General features: G+C 53.9%; 2 protein-coding genes across 5 annotated transcripts in view; one reads left to right on the top strand and one right to left on the bottom strand.

The window, feature by feature from the left end:
* Positions 1 to 1,049: 1,049 nt before the first annotated feature.
* On the top strand, positions 1,050 to 4,186 carry CYB561 (cytochrome b561). Its single transcript, XM_068996427.1, has 6 exons — positions 1,050 to 1,131; positions 1,842 to 2,049; positions 2,247 to 2,345; positions 2,420 to 2,523; positions 2,601 to 2,758; positions 3,399 to 4,186. The coding sequence occupies exons 2-6, from the start codon at positions 1,848 to 1,850 to the stop codon at positions 3,595 to 3,597; spliced, it is 762 nt and encodes a 253-aa protein (XP_068852528.1). The 5' UTR covers positions 1,050 to 1,131; positions 1,842 to 1,847; the 3' UTR covers positions 3,598 to 4,186.
* Positions 4,187 to 4,621: 435 nt separating this feature from the next.
* Positions 4,622 to 12,945, bottom strand: part of TANC2 (tetratricopeptide repeat, ankyrin repeat and coiled-coil containing 2) — a 196,517-nt gene continuing 188,193 nt past the window's right edge. For all 4 annotated transcript variants that reach the window (XM_068996358.1, XM_068996359.1, XM_068996361.1 and 1 more), the window contains one exon: positions 4,622 to 12,296. In XM_068996358.1, the coding sequence (XP_068852459.1) occupies positions 10,301 to 12,296 (1,996 nt within the window). In that variant the 3' untranslated portion in view covers positions 4,622 to 10,300. The remainder of the gene's footprint in view (positions 12,297 to 12,945) is intronic.

Raw genomic sequence — 12,945 nt, 5'->3', positions numbered from 1 at the left:
TAGGGTTGGGGGACACAGGGGAGCTGCTTGGGTGTCTGCCTCCAATGCCCCCAATACATCGCTTAGACTCTCCTCAGCTATGAACTGGGGTGAATCCCCGCCCCTGCATGAGCCTATAGCCCCCATCGAGAGCAGAGACAGCCCCTGAGACCCCCCTGGGATTTTGGAGACTCCCAGCCAGAGGCCACAGTGAGGGGCTGCCGGGCCGTGGAATGTGCATACGGCATCCTCCCCTCCAGGGCACGTGGGTTAACCAGATTTAACCAGAGAAAAAAAGCCACGGAAAGTAAGGCGCACTGGATTTGCCCTGGGAGGGGGGAACTGGGGCTGTGCTTGGGGCTGCTGGGGGGACCGAGGTTGGGAGGGGAACAGGCAGGTCCTGGTGAAGAGGTCCAGTCACCTCCAGCTTCCCCAGCACTCAGTGGTGGGTAATGGGCAACTCAGAAGATCCCTTTCCCAACAGGCACAGCCTGTGTCCCACTGCCAGGGCCTGTGTCTGGGGGTGTTCATTCCCTGTCCCTCCATCCTCGGTACTGTTGGGGACTGTGTTTTCCCTGTGTGAGTGCCAGCAGGGCCAGATGTTTGCATCTGGTGGGAGGGCAGGATGGGGTTACATGGATCCCCATCTGGGATCTCTGGAGGTACCAGCAGCCGCTTGGCATAATGACAGTTTGGGGGAGGCTGTTGTGATATGGGGGGAGCCAGTGCCTCTTTCTGTCCCCCCCAGCCTGGTCCCCCTTCCCATCCCACAGAGCACCCCATGGCCCCAGGCAGTGAGACTGGACACAGGCGGCCTTTGCAGTGCAACTTAATGGGATAAACCAATTCCCTTAACCCACTTATCTGGCTGATCCAATAAAGGTGGCTGGGAATAAAGTGTGTGCGTGGTCTTAATGCATTCCCCTTCTCCACGCTCCCCCGGTCCTGGCAGCACCATGGGTCCGTCTGCCACAGCTGGCAGGGGGCTCCTCCCCAGAGGCAGTGCAGCGGGGCTGGGGCAGAGTGGGGACGTTGGACCCTGGGACTAGGACCAGCTGGCTCTGGGTGACAGGGAAAAGGAGAGGTGGCTGTGACAGTGCTGGAGGTGGCTCTAACCCATCGAGGGATAACCCAGCACAAAGCACAACGCAGGTGAGTTGTGGGGGCCATGGGAAGGGTCTCTGGTGTAGCTGTGGTTGGGTGACACCACGTGTTTGTCCCCCGCACCAGCACAGACATTCACTCAGCCCCACGTCCCCAAGGGCCATTGCTTTTGTCATGCAGGGGGTCCCTTGCTTGCCCCTGCACTGCCTTCCTGTATCAGGGTTTGGGGGTTGTTATGGGGGTCTGGGTGGGCTGGGAAGGGGGTGAAGGTGGGACATGAGATGGGCAGGGAGTGGGAGGGATGGGGATGGAGGGACAGTGTTGGAGGGATGGAGATGAAAAGGATGGAGGCAGGGACAGGCACAGAGGGACAAGGATGGAGGGGTACGGATGGAGGGACGGTTGTGGCAGGAGGGCTGGGGCAGGAGGAAGGGGGCAGGCGGGGCAAAGGCAGGGGCAGGAGGGTTGGTAAAAAGGACAGGAGCAGGCAGGCAGGGACAGGAGGATTGGACAGGAGTCCAGGAGCAGGCAGGAGGTGCAGGAGCACGGGGGTGGGTGTGCCGTGGCGGCTGGGAGCCACCTCCAGGTGTGGGTGACGAAGCGAGACCAGGAAGCGTCTGGCTCCGTGGCAGGTGAGGGTGGAGCGGACGTGCCGGACGCTGCTCGGAGCAAGAACCTACCCGAGGTCCGGCCAGCCGGGACCTGCTGTCACCTGGGGCCGCTGTGGCTTCGCTCCCCCCTCCTCTCTGTCCCTGCAGGCTGCCATGGACGGGGCCCCGCCGCCCACCAGCCCCACCGGGCTCTCGGCGTACGTGGCCGTGTCACAGCTGCTGGGCCTGACACTCCTGGCCACCACAGGTGCCTGGCTGGGCCGCTACCGGGGCGGCGTGGCCTGGCACAGCCCCCTCCAGTTCAACGCCCACCCCCTGTGCATGGTGCTGGGCATGGTGTTCCTCCAAGGTGACGGTGAGCAGGATGGTGGGACATGTGCCCTGTCCCAGCTGCAGCCTCCAAAGCCTGGAGCTGTGCTTGGGCAGGGAACAAAGGGGAGAAAGTGGTGACAAAAGACAGGGGGAAGGTGCTCCAGTATCACTGGGCGATGCTGGGTGCCACCCAGGGAGGTGGGGGATCCCTGTGCATGCTCATGTACCCTGTCTGTGCAGCTCTCCTCGTGTACCGGGTGTTCAGGCATGAAGCCAAGCGCTCCACCAAGGCGCTGCACGCACTGCTCCACGGCCTGGCACTGGTCATCGCCCTCGTGGGTGAGTGCCGGGCTGAGGTGGGTGGATTGGGCAGGATGTGGCCCTGGTGGTGGGTGACAGGCCCTTCTCTGCAGGCATCATCGCTGTCTTTGAGTCGCACCGGACCAAGGGCATCCCCAACATGTACAGCCTGCACTCCTGGTGTGGCATGGCTGCCTTTGTGCTCTACCTCCTGCAGGTGAGGGCTGGGGAGCTCCTGGCCCCCCGGGAGGGAAGGGACTCCGCAGAGTCTGTGACATCCCCGTGTCCCCACAGTGGCTCCTGGGCTGTGGTTTCTTTCTGTTCCCTGGTGCCTCCTTCTCAGTGAGAGGACAGTACAAGCCCCAGCACATCTTCTTTGGCATCGTCCTCTTCATCCTCTCCATCACGTCCTGCTTGTTGGGCATCACTGAGATGCTCCTCTTCAAAATCAGGTGGGTGACCAAGCTGGGGTGGGGGGTGTGCCTCCCCCAGACCTCCAGCAGAGGGGTGCCCCAGTCCCTGCTCAATCTGTGGCTCTTAAATCTCCCCTCGAGGCCTTTATTTCTGCTGCTGCTGAGTCACTTACCAGATGATGTTTAACAAGGGGCTGGATCCTGCAACAGCTTTCTTCGGGAATGTCGATAAAATGCCCAGTGCCACCTCCTTGTGTCCAGGTGTTTGCAGAACCACCCAGGACACTCATGTCCCTAAGGCCTCTGCCCTCACAGCTGGAGGACACAGAGATGGCCCCAGCTGCACACTGGGGTCCCCACAGCCCCAGCACTGTGGGGACAGGGCTATGGGGCACTCCAGGAGCCATTTCCCTCTGGCAGGGAGGGTACTGGGCTGCCTATAGCCCTAGTACAGGATTGTGCCACCAGGTTCATCTGCTGCCACCAAGTGTCCCTCCTCAAAGTGAGCAAAACACCGACATTCCTCTCTTGCTCTGATTTGGGGGAAGGGACCTTTCCCAAGGTGTGTGTCTGAAGGATGAGGATGAGGATGAGGATGAGGATGAGTAGAGGGTCCCAGGCAGGGTAGGGACAGGCCACCCATCTCTTAAGGCTTGAGCATCCCTCTCCACCCCCACAGTGATTCCTATAGCCACTTTGTGCCCGAGGGCATCCTGGCCAACACCCTGGGGGTGCTGCTGGTGGCCTTCGGGCTGGTGGTGTGCTACGTGCTGACACGGGAGGAGTGGAAGCGCCCGCCACTGGCCGAGGAGATGGCCTTGTCCATGGACTTCAAGACCCTGACAGAGGGCGAGAGCCCCAGTGGTGGCAGCCAGTGACATCCCCAGCTCCGGGTCTCCAGCATGGGCTCCTTGTGACGTCTGAAATGTTCCTGTGCACCCTGTCCCGGGTGCTTTGCATCTCTGCCCAGCCCTGGGTGATGACAACAGCTGGGGAAGGACACGCTTGGTGCAATGATGCCCTCTGGACTCAGCCTTGCTTGGCCTTAATCATCCTTAGCTCTCCCCTCCCCAGCCCCTGGTGACCCCCAAACCCGTCCCAGCTCTGTGGGAATGGCAGTGCTGTGGGCAGGGCAGGGGCTGGCAGGGGCATGAAGGAGAGGGGTCTCCAGGCTCTTCTCTGCTCTGGGGACAGGGAGTGGGAGCAGAGATTTCCGCACTGTGGGCAGCCAAAGCCTATGGCCTATTCCCAGTGGGCAGAGGGGATGTTTGCCCCCCCGGGATGTCCCACTCACTGGCAGCCCCTCACCCTCCAGCATAGCCACTTGTGGGGGACGCTCCCCTAAAGGGCTCTCCAGGAGTGACCCTATGCTTGTGCAGGTTCAGCAGCTTCGTGTCTGAAGTGTTTTCTCCCCATGCATGTGTTTGCTCAGTGAATGCTCCCAACCTAATAAATGTTTGCAGCTAACCCTGTCCTCCTCCTGACTCCCCTCCCATCACAGTTGGGGGGTACCCTTGAGTTCCTACATCCCAAGGGTGGCCGGGAGAGGAGCTGCCTGAGGGGCTAGGGAGGACGGGTGGATGTTAGGGGTGGGATTGTCCTGTCCAGCACTGCAGACCTCAGTGGTGGCTGTGTGAAGGACCCCAGGGGGACATCTCCAGGCTCTGGCCATGCACTGGATGTTATAATTATTATACACTATATTATTATATGCCTTTTGCCGGTGGCAGCAGTAATGCTGCCTCTGTCGCCTCCTGCTCCTGGTGGTTCCCAGGAGTCCCTGTCCCCACCCCCATGCAGTGACTGTGAGACCCAACCCTCACACCATCATTTCCATACTGAGAAGCATCAGAACACTCCTTCACTGACCCCAGTGTGGGAAAAACAGCAGCCCAGACACAATTTCCAAGTGTTAACCATTTATAAATAAGTACATTTTTTCATACATACAGTTTTCATTGTACAGATTACAATCTGTATACATTGGGGGGGGGAAATGCATTCTTTTGAACTTTTCACATCTATCTCACAGCTCACATGTACAGACAAGAAAACTCTGCTCAAGCAAATACAGCAAAGGAAAAAATATGTTTTCTTCTTTCCTTAGAGATGAGAGGCGAAGGCCTCTGCTGTTGGCAGGGGCTGCTCTTCCCACTGCACAATATCACAACTGTGTGGTGTTCAATATATCAGAGAACAGAACATGCATTGGATAATATACTGTACAGAGAGGAAGTCCTTTACATCAGAATTATAGAAAAGCTAAAGGAAAATTTAAGTGTCTTAAAGATCTTCCCAGCAAGTGTCTCAGAGGATGGCAACCAGGGAGTTGTACAAAGCCCAAGGTGGGTGTACTGGACGTGTTTGTACCCAACTCAGAGCCTCTTGGATGTGAAGACAGAAAGGAGATGGAACACTAAATGCAACACTATGGCAAAGAAAAGGCTGGACAGGGATGAGCCCGGCAGTACTGGCAGAGTCCACACGAGTCTCTGGGTTATCGGTGTAGTGACACAATGGACTTTATGTAGCACACAGTGCTGCTCTCAGTGTCTGGCTGAGCAGTGCACAGTGAGGCAGAACTGTGGAGATCCAGCTCCATGGGCACGAGGCTTTCCCACCTACCCATCCCGAGCCTGACTTGCCTCCCCACCGCTGGGGAGGTGGATCCCTGGACAGCATCACCCAAAGGGACAAAGTCTTTTGGCAAAGCAGCCCTCTGTTTTCACAACCACGGGATGCAATCCCCTCAGATGGGACCCGGCTGCTGCCTCCCCAGTACTGTGAGTTAGAAAATGAGCAGGAGGAAGGATACGGTGGGTGGGTTGGGTGTCTGTTGGCTTTCCCGGTGACGGCCGTGCTTGCTGTGCTCCTCTTGGGTCGGTCTGTACCAGTTGTGGTGAGATCCAGCTGTATAGTCAGGAGTTGGACATGAATGCATCTTGCTAAAGAATTGAGCCCTTAGTGGTTTATATTAGAAAAAAGAGTTTGATTGAATGAAAATCCAGCAATTATTCACACAAAGCTGAAAAAAACGCAGATTCACTTTCAACCATTGTGCTTTGTGTCCAACACACCCCCCACCAGCCTGCGCAGCGCAGCTGGCACGGGGTGAAGGCATTGATTTGCAGAGGTCCCAGCAGGTACAGCAGCTCTTCCCCTAAGCCCTTGGGTAAACACCAATATCCCGGCAGAAGAGTTATCTTGAATTCCCAAGACTACAGCAAAGTACAACCACCAAGGAGCTCGTGACAGCTCACTGTGGACCCCCGCAGACGAGGAAGGCGGAGGACGAGCAGGCACGCTGGCTTGCTTGGTTCTCTAGGTAAGGCGGAGCTGGCACTTCGGTTTTAGCTAAACTTCTCCTGGGTAACCCTGAATATACAGCAACCTTTGTAAAGGGGCCTGAATTACTCCCAGTTTACTACCCACCCTGGTTCCAGACCTAATCCCAGTACAACTCCAGTGTTTGGCATACGCACGCTCATGTGTTCACACCAGCCACATGGTTTTCTTTACAGCCAGGTTAAAGAAAAATAACCAAAAAGTTCAGTGCTTGGACAGACCCAGCTGGGCACTGGTGCCACAGCAAGCAGACAGATGGACAGACACACATCTCAGATTGCTGCAGCCAGCACAGTCCTCCCAAACAGTGACACAGAGAAGGCAGCTCAGGCTGTGCCTTCTTTGGAGATCGATCCTAAAGGATCTGTCTTTGTAAAACCCTCACTTTCCTAAGCACTTTGATGCCCACTCAAGACTATGTCCAAAGCCCTCTGATGCCACTCCCAGCCTGGCTGGGGGGACCCTGAAGACCCCTCAGCAGGTGGGTGTCCCCTCCCCTTGGACCACAACATCCTCCTGACCTGGGAGGAAAGCAAGAGCCAATGAATCTCCACTGAGGGATGGGGCAGACACCCACACCTGATGCTGGGAGGGAAGATTCCAGCTCGGCGGCAACACACTCGGGTCTCGGAGCAGCCAGAGGTGAGGATGAGAGACACCTGGTGGGAAAGCTGGCTAAAGAAAGGAGTCAGCTCCAGCATCACCTTTGGCATTGCCTTCCCCATGCACCCCAAGAACTAAAACTGGAGTTTCAATGTCATCAAGAACCTGCTTTACTAGATGCACCCAAAATCCTACTTGCTCGAAGATGGGGCTTGCCAGTGGTACCACTGCAGCTAGGAGGGCATGAAGGCACCAGCTGGCAGCACTGTCCTGCATCTTAACTACTCAAAGAGTAATTAAATATGTAGCACAGATGTACAGAACGGCACACTGTCTGAAACTGAGTGTGATCCCACAGTGTGGCCTAGATCTAAGAGTAGAGGATGAAGGGCCTTCAGGGTGAGATCTGACCTTGTGCTCTCCCAAGCCCAATGGGGCCATGCCAGCACAACACGGAATGACCTCTGCTTCTCTTCATGCAAAGCCCAAATCATGACTTTGAAGACACAGGGGACTGAGCAAGAACAGCTTTTCCAGGAAGAAATGTGCTTCTTACCCACCCGGTGACCACAGCAGCCATCCTGCCTTGACTGTCCCTAAGAAAATTGCTGGGGAAGTGCTTTAAAACCACTGCAAATAATATTGTATTCAAAAATTACTCAATCTGTTGATGCTTATATACAGGAGTCAGTTCTTGTGCTATAAATGTTATTATTCATTGCTTTGTTTCTTTTCTTTTTCTTTTTTTTTTTAAAAATACACTAAGAGACATGAGCTGTTTTGCTATTTTCTAATGAAGACACTACTCACGCTTAAATATCCAGTATTTATCATAGTAACAAATTCAAACAGTAAAGTGCACCCATTTACAGAGAGAACAGATGGAAAACCATTAGTGCAAGAATTCTGTGAAAAATGTAACACGTGGAATTGTGAAAAAACCTGCACGCCGCAGTGTTTCAAGCCTTCTTCAAATTTGTGGTTGTGTTAAAAGTGTGAACTGTTTTCTCTTTCCCTTAAAACATCTTCAGAAACTGAAAAGTTACACACAGGAGTACTGTGAGGGGATACTTTGAAGGACAGGACTGGGAGCACAAGGCAGTGAGGAGCAAAAGCAAAGCAAAGCAAGGGCAGTTCTCCTGTTACTGCTCCTGGACCACCCTGTTGGCGTTGCAGTGGAGAGGAGCCACCGATGGCCACAGCGGGTCTCACTCAGCCGGATAAAACACGGACAGGGCTGAACTGGGTTACCTTTTCCTTTCAAAGAAGCAACTAAAGGTAGGAAGCCACTCACTCAGGCAGAAAGCTGGAGGATGTGAAGTGCTGAGCAAAGTGACTGATGCTGCTCCAGACCCAGGATATGTCTCCCAGCTATGGGTGTGTGGGATGCAGTGCAGAGGAGAAATTGGTTCTTCCTTACAAAACAGAGCATGTTGTTTCAAAAAAGAGGAAAGAAAACCATCACACTCCATTTGTAAGGGGAGAAACAGTGCACAGAGCTGGGTGTCCCCAAGGGGGACCCACCCCATCAAGGGGGTCCTAGCCAGCCCCTCCATTTTACAGAGCCCTGGGAATAAAGCAAAGAGTCAGCACTGGGTTGCACCTCAAGGAAGAAAACACCAACCTCAATCCAAATAGTGGCTTTGGCAAAGACCAAATGCCCCAAGAGAGCCCCAAAATCGCCAAAACTCCTAGAGGAACCCCCTCTTCCAAATGCTCTCCATGTGTCTATGAGACACAAGTCTCCCCTGGCCCAAGGTGTGCATGTCCCAGCTTGCTCTGAGCAAATTAGGCAATTAAATAGCAACGAGATGTGCTGAGCCACACACAGGGAAAAAAAAAAAGCCCCATCGAAGCCAGGGTTTGCTTAAAGAGTTGTGGACCCTGTCCTGAGCTGGTGTGAATGGGTGCAGCTGCAATGACGTGGCGCTGGGGTATGCTCACTCACACCAGTGCCAGTCGGAGCCCATGATTTGGTTCAAGAAGTCTTGCAATCGATTCGCAGTAGCCCTTTGGAGACCCCAGAAGGTATTGCTCCCCCGCTCAGCACTGAATTGCTCCCAAGAGTTGATATGAGTGAGGTTTGGCATTGGGCAACAGGCACTAGTTTGCTTTAAAACAAGCTACAGTGTTACCACTCTCCCTCCTGTCATCCCCCCCTTCACCCTCAGGAACGGAAAAGGCAGATTACAAACCCACCCAGGAATAAAGGAATCAGTAAAGGAAGTTCTTCCCCGCACCGCAAAATAAATTTTCAGCAAATAATTGAAAAATTATTGAAAATCCTATAAAAAGGATTTTGGAACTGGCTCCTGCTTTTCATGCCGTCTTGATGTGACCTGCATTTGATTACAAAACTGAAAATAATAGAAAAAACCCAACCCAAACTGGAAAATGTCCTGAAATAGATAACATAAATAAATTATAAATAGGTCTCTCTTAACTACAGATTCTCAAAAAGCAACACATGGTCTCCACCATGTACAGATATGGAACATGGTGTCCCTTTCCAGGACTGCGGGAACAGAGGACCTTAGAGGAGCATAGCCCTTGCTACAGCCCCTGCTCCCTGTCAGGAGTGAGCCAGAGGGAAGGGATGCTGCAGGGCTGGGACTGCAGAAAGACCCTTCCTCTTTTGAGACCACCATGCCATGTTCTACATCCTCATAATAAAAAATGTAAAAAAATTAAGAATTGCAATTTTCCTCTTTGAATATCATTTCGTAAGTCAGATTTTTGCTTTTCCTTTAAAGTGATAAATGCCCCCCAGAGGAAGGCCCCAACACTAACCTGCCCCATGCAAATGCTGTGGGTGAGGTGCAGTCTGCCAACAGTGTGAAGAAGTTAGTGCAATCCCAGTTCATGCACAAGAGGTTCCTGGCCAATTCCCTTGGCTGATTAAAACACATAACAATGGGACAATCTTAATCCTTCAATGCTTGTAAAATGCCCCAGAGCAAAGAGATCAGTGTGAGGGCACCTGGTAGGTACTTGGAAAACAGCAAAGTGCTGTGTGATCCCCATGCCTTCTGGCCGATGACAAGTTAAATAAGGAAGGAAAGCGCTGTAAACCAGCAGAATCAGGACGGGTGTTGTGGGTACTGTGCATAGCTACTGGTGTTAAATCACATTACCGAGGGCAATCTGCTCTTTGGGGCAAAGAGCCAAATGACCTGGCTGGCACGGGGACCTGTGGATGCAGCCTTGGGAAAGGCTCTTGTGGAATTCCCTAGGAATTCCCATCAGAGTTGAGTAAGAGATCACTGAAACAAAATAAACCAATCTAAATCCACGGCAGTTGTCTCTTGAAAAAGAGCTGGTTACCTCCTGCTGCGTAGGGATATCTCTGGACCACCCCGCACCATGGACTAAGATATCCTGGTTGGAACTTTGCTGGAATTGGGCAAACGATACTGGCTCGGCTGATGTTGGCTTCAAAGTCAGCTAGGGAACGAAAGGGCTGGAGCACGTGCATGGCTGTCTGACCACCACATAAAGTACCGGAGAAACTTGGTCATGTAGCTACCCAAGAGAAATAAAAATAAAAATAATAATAATTATAATAATATGCATGGAAATCAAGCTTGGAAGTGTGTGCTGAAAACATGAAGGTCTCACTCCAACAAGTGTCTTTTACACATTAGACTCCACAAATGGTCTCTTTGGTTTGATTGGGGACGTCTGCCCTTGCCTGGAGTCCCTGGAGAGCTGCCTGTACAGGTTATCCTGGTAGGCCTGTGCCACGGGCAGCGTCCTTGCCACCTTGACGTCGGGGTATGAGGAGGCTTGGGTGACTCTCTCCAGGAGGTCTCCTCGGGACCCATTGGCCAGCATCCCATGGGGGCTGTAATAGTCCTCCTCTAGCAAATGGCCATTCTGTGCATTGTTGGTTTTGTTATAAAAGGCAATGTTGCTGATTGAAGAGGGTGGGCTAAAGGATTCTGGCTGGGGCAGATTGCCAGGAGACGTAGGACTAATGACAGTGTCCACTGATGACACAGCCCAGGTCCGGTTCTGCTGATGGAGATGGGGGTACTGCTGAGTCCGAGCAGTTTTATCTATGATTCCCATGAATGGCGTGGTCCGGGAACGGGCTGGCTCACTGGGGTAGCCGCCCTGTGTGGGCGAGACCGGAGACAGCTCATCGCATGATCTGTCGTAGGCTGGCTTGAGGGGAATCTCCATTTGCTGAATTGAAGCAGAGGGGCGAAAGTTGGGAGTCAGGTTGGAGGTGGAGGAGATGCTATTGCTGGAAGGGGAAAAGCGGAGGCCAACGCTCTGAGAGTGGAGTAGAGGCCTTGGAGTCGGTGGGTGAGGCTTGATTTCGCTGGGATTGACTGTGATGGGCCTTCTTATGAGATGAGACACATCTGGAGAGCCCAGCTGGTTGGCCGGGAGGGAAGAACGCTCCAGGTCAAGCTTCGAGTGGCACACCGGATAGTAGGAGGCGGACTGGCTTCGCCCAATCTGAGGTGTCTGGCTGTATCTCATCCCCCCTCTGTATGCTGAGGATGGTCTCTGTGGAAGGTCTTCTTTGGCCAGCCCTCCATGCTGACAGATGGCTCCGGCACTGAGACTCGCCTGTACGTGCTGCACGGGCCTGCTGTCACCCACGATGCCCCCGATGGAGCCCTGGTAGACCAGTCGGCTCTGGCTGACCCCCATGTCCCCTGATGATGACTGGTACTTGCTGGCCATCGAGTGGGCAACCTGGCTGTATGCACCAGTTGGGATGACAGTACTAGAATGGACGGCAGAGCTGGGCTGATTGCTCCTCACGATCTGTGCCTTGGCTGGCTGCAGCCTCAGCCCTGGCTGTGGCACGGCCACAGGGAGCTGGGGCATCTGGAAGGATCTCTGCGTCATCTTGGATAGCGGAGACTTGGGTCTGCCGGGGAGCTGGGTGACCCCACTGGGTTCCTGCTGGTAACGGACTGGGGAGCCAGACTGTGACCTATAAACACTCATGCTCTCTGCGGGGGGACTGGCGCGGTACTGGGGGCCTCTGCGAAGGGGAGATGGTGGTGGGCTCTGATACTCCTTCCCTTGGCTTCCGACGGGAGGGGGGCTGAAGCGGTAAGTGGAGCCCTGGTGAGCTGGGGATGTGTGTGGAGGACTGGGTCTGTAATGTGAGTTCTGGTGTGTCGGAGACAGAGCAGGAGATGTGGACTGGTACCCCTGCCTGGTTGGTGAACCCACAGAGCTGTTGGACCTGAAATCAAAGACCTGATGAGAGCCAAGAGGTGAGCCAGAAATATAGGCTGAGTCCCTGTGAGCTGGAGATGGAGGTGGGCTCTGGATGATGGGCAGCCCTTGGTTTGGCCTGGACTCTGTCTGCAGGCCAATGGAAACGTTTTCTACATCCTGCTCAAGGTATTCCTCCTCAAAGATGTCTTGCACAGAATACAGCTCTTCATGCTGGGCTTCGGGTTCTGGCTCTGCTGGGAGTGGCGGTGGTGACTGCTGCTGCTGCTGCTGCTGCTGCTGCTGCTGCTGCTGCTGCTGCTGCTGCTGCTGCTGCACCTGCCTGCACTCCTCCTCCACCCGCATCAGCAGCCGCTGGATCTCACGGTTGTTAGGACACAGCTTGATGGCCTCGTTCAGGTCCTCCAGGGCTGCTGAAAACTGCCTGCTTGACAAAGGAACAGAAATGAGAACGGAAAGTGCTCTGGATTTGGATGGAGCTGTTTTCAGAGATTCCAGGGGGATAAAGTGGCTTTTGCATGTTACTGAGGGAGAGATTTGTGATTGCTACTGCTTGCTGCACCTCTCACATGCTGCCTTATGGGCCTCCCTCGGATTTATGTTATCCAAACAGAGGGAAAATTCTGGAAAAGAAGGGAACACAGTCCTGAGATGGCACAATCTAGACTAGCAAACACGCCTGTCCTCTGCAGCGTATGTTATGGGCTAATTAATTACTCCCCCTAGCACCACCATAAGCTTCACCTCTGTGTTAGCAAAGGGGACACCAACAGATTGATCACCCCAAGCCCAACTCACCACTGCTGTAAACAAGCTCTGACAGAACTACAACCACTTACGCCACTGAAAATTTAACTTCTGCCTGATGCCAAGACCACACAGCATCAGGCCTGGCTCCAGAGCTCAGGGGCTCCCACAGGTCAGTGCTCTCGACAAGGCTTGTCTCTCCAATTTTACAGTGGATTTGGCTAACTTCTTTGGAATGAAGGAATCAAGCAATATGCCAGAGGCTGTGAGCTTCCCAGGGAAGCCTTTGTGTGGGAAAGGCCAGCCTAGGAGGTGTAACAGGGAGG

Source organism: Aphelocoma coerulescens, chromosome 27 (assembly GCF_041296385.1).
Source record: "Aphelocoma coerulescens isolate FSJ_1873_10779 chromosome 27, UR_Acoe_1.0, whole genome shotgun sequence".
Lineage (NCBI taxonomy): Eukaryota > Metazoa > Chordata > Aves > Passeriformes > Corvidae > Aphelocoma > Aphelocoma coerulescens.
Note: the sequence above shows the minus strand (reverse complement) of the source record. Positions and strands in the feature narration are given on the sequence as shown.

Excerpts from the sequence above, each read along its gene's own strand:
- CYB561 (XM_068996427.1), top strand. The coding sequence starts at position 1,848 with ATGGACGGGGCCCCGCCGCCCACCAGCCCCACCGGGCTCTCGGCGTAC. Across the intron at positions 2,050-2,246 it reads GGTGTTCCTCCAAGGTGACG|CTCTCCTCGTGTACCGGGTG; the intron begins GTGAGCAGGATG and ends CTGTCTGTGCAG. Across the intron at positions 2,524-2,600 it reads TTGTGCTCTACCTCCTGCAG|TGGCTCCTGGGCTGTGGTTT; the intron begins GTGAGGGCTGGG and ends GTGTCCCCACAG.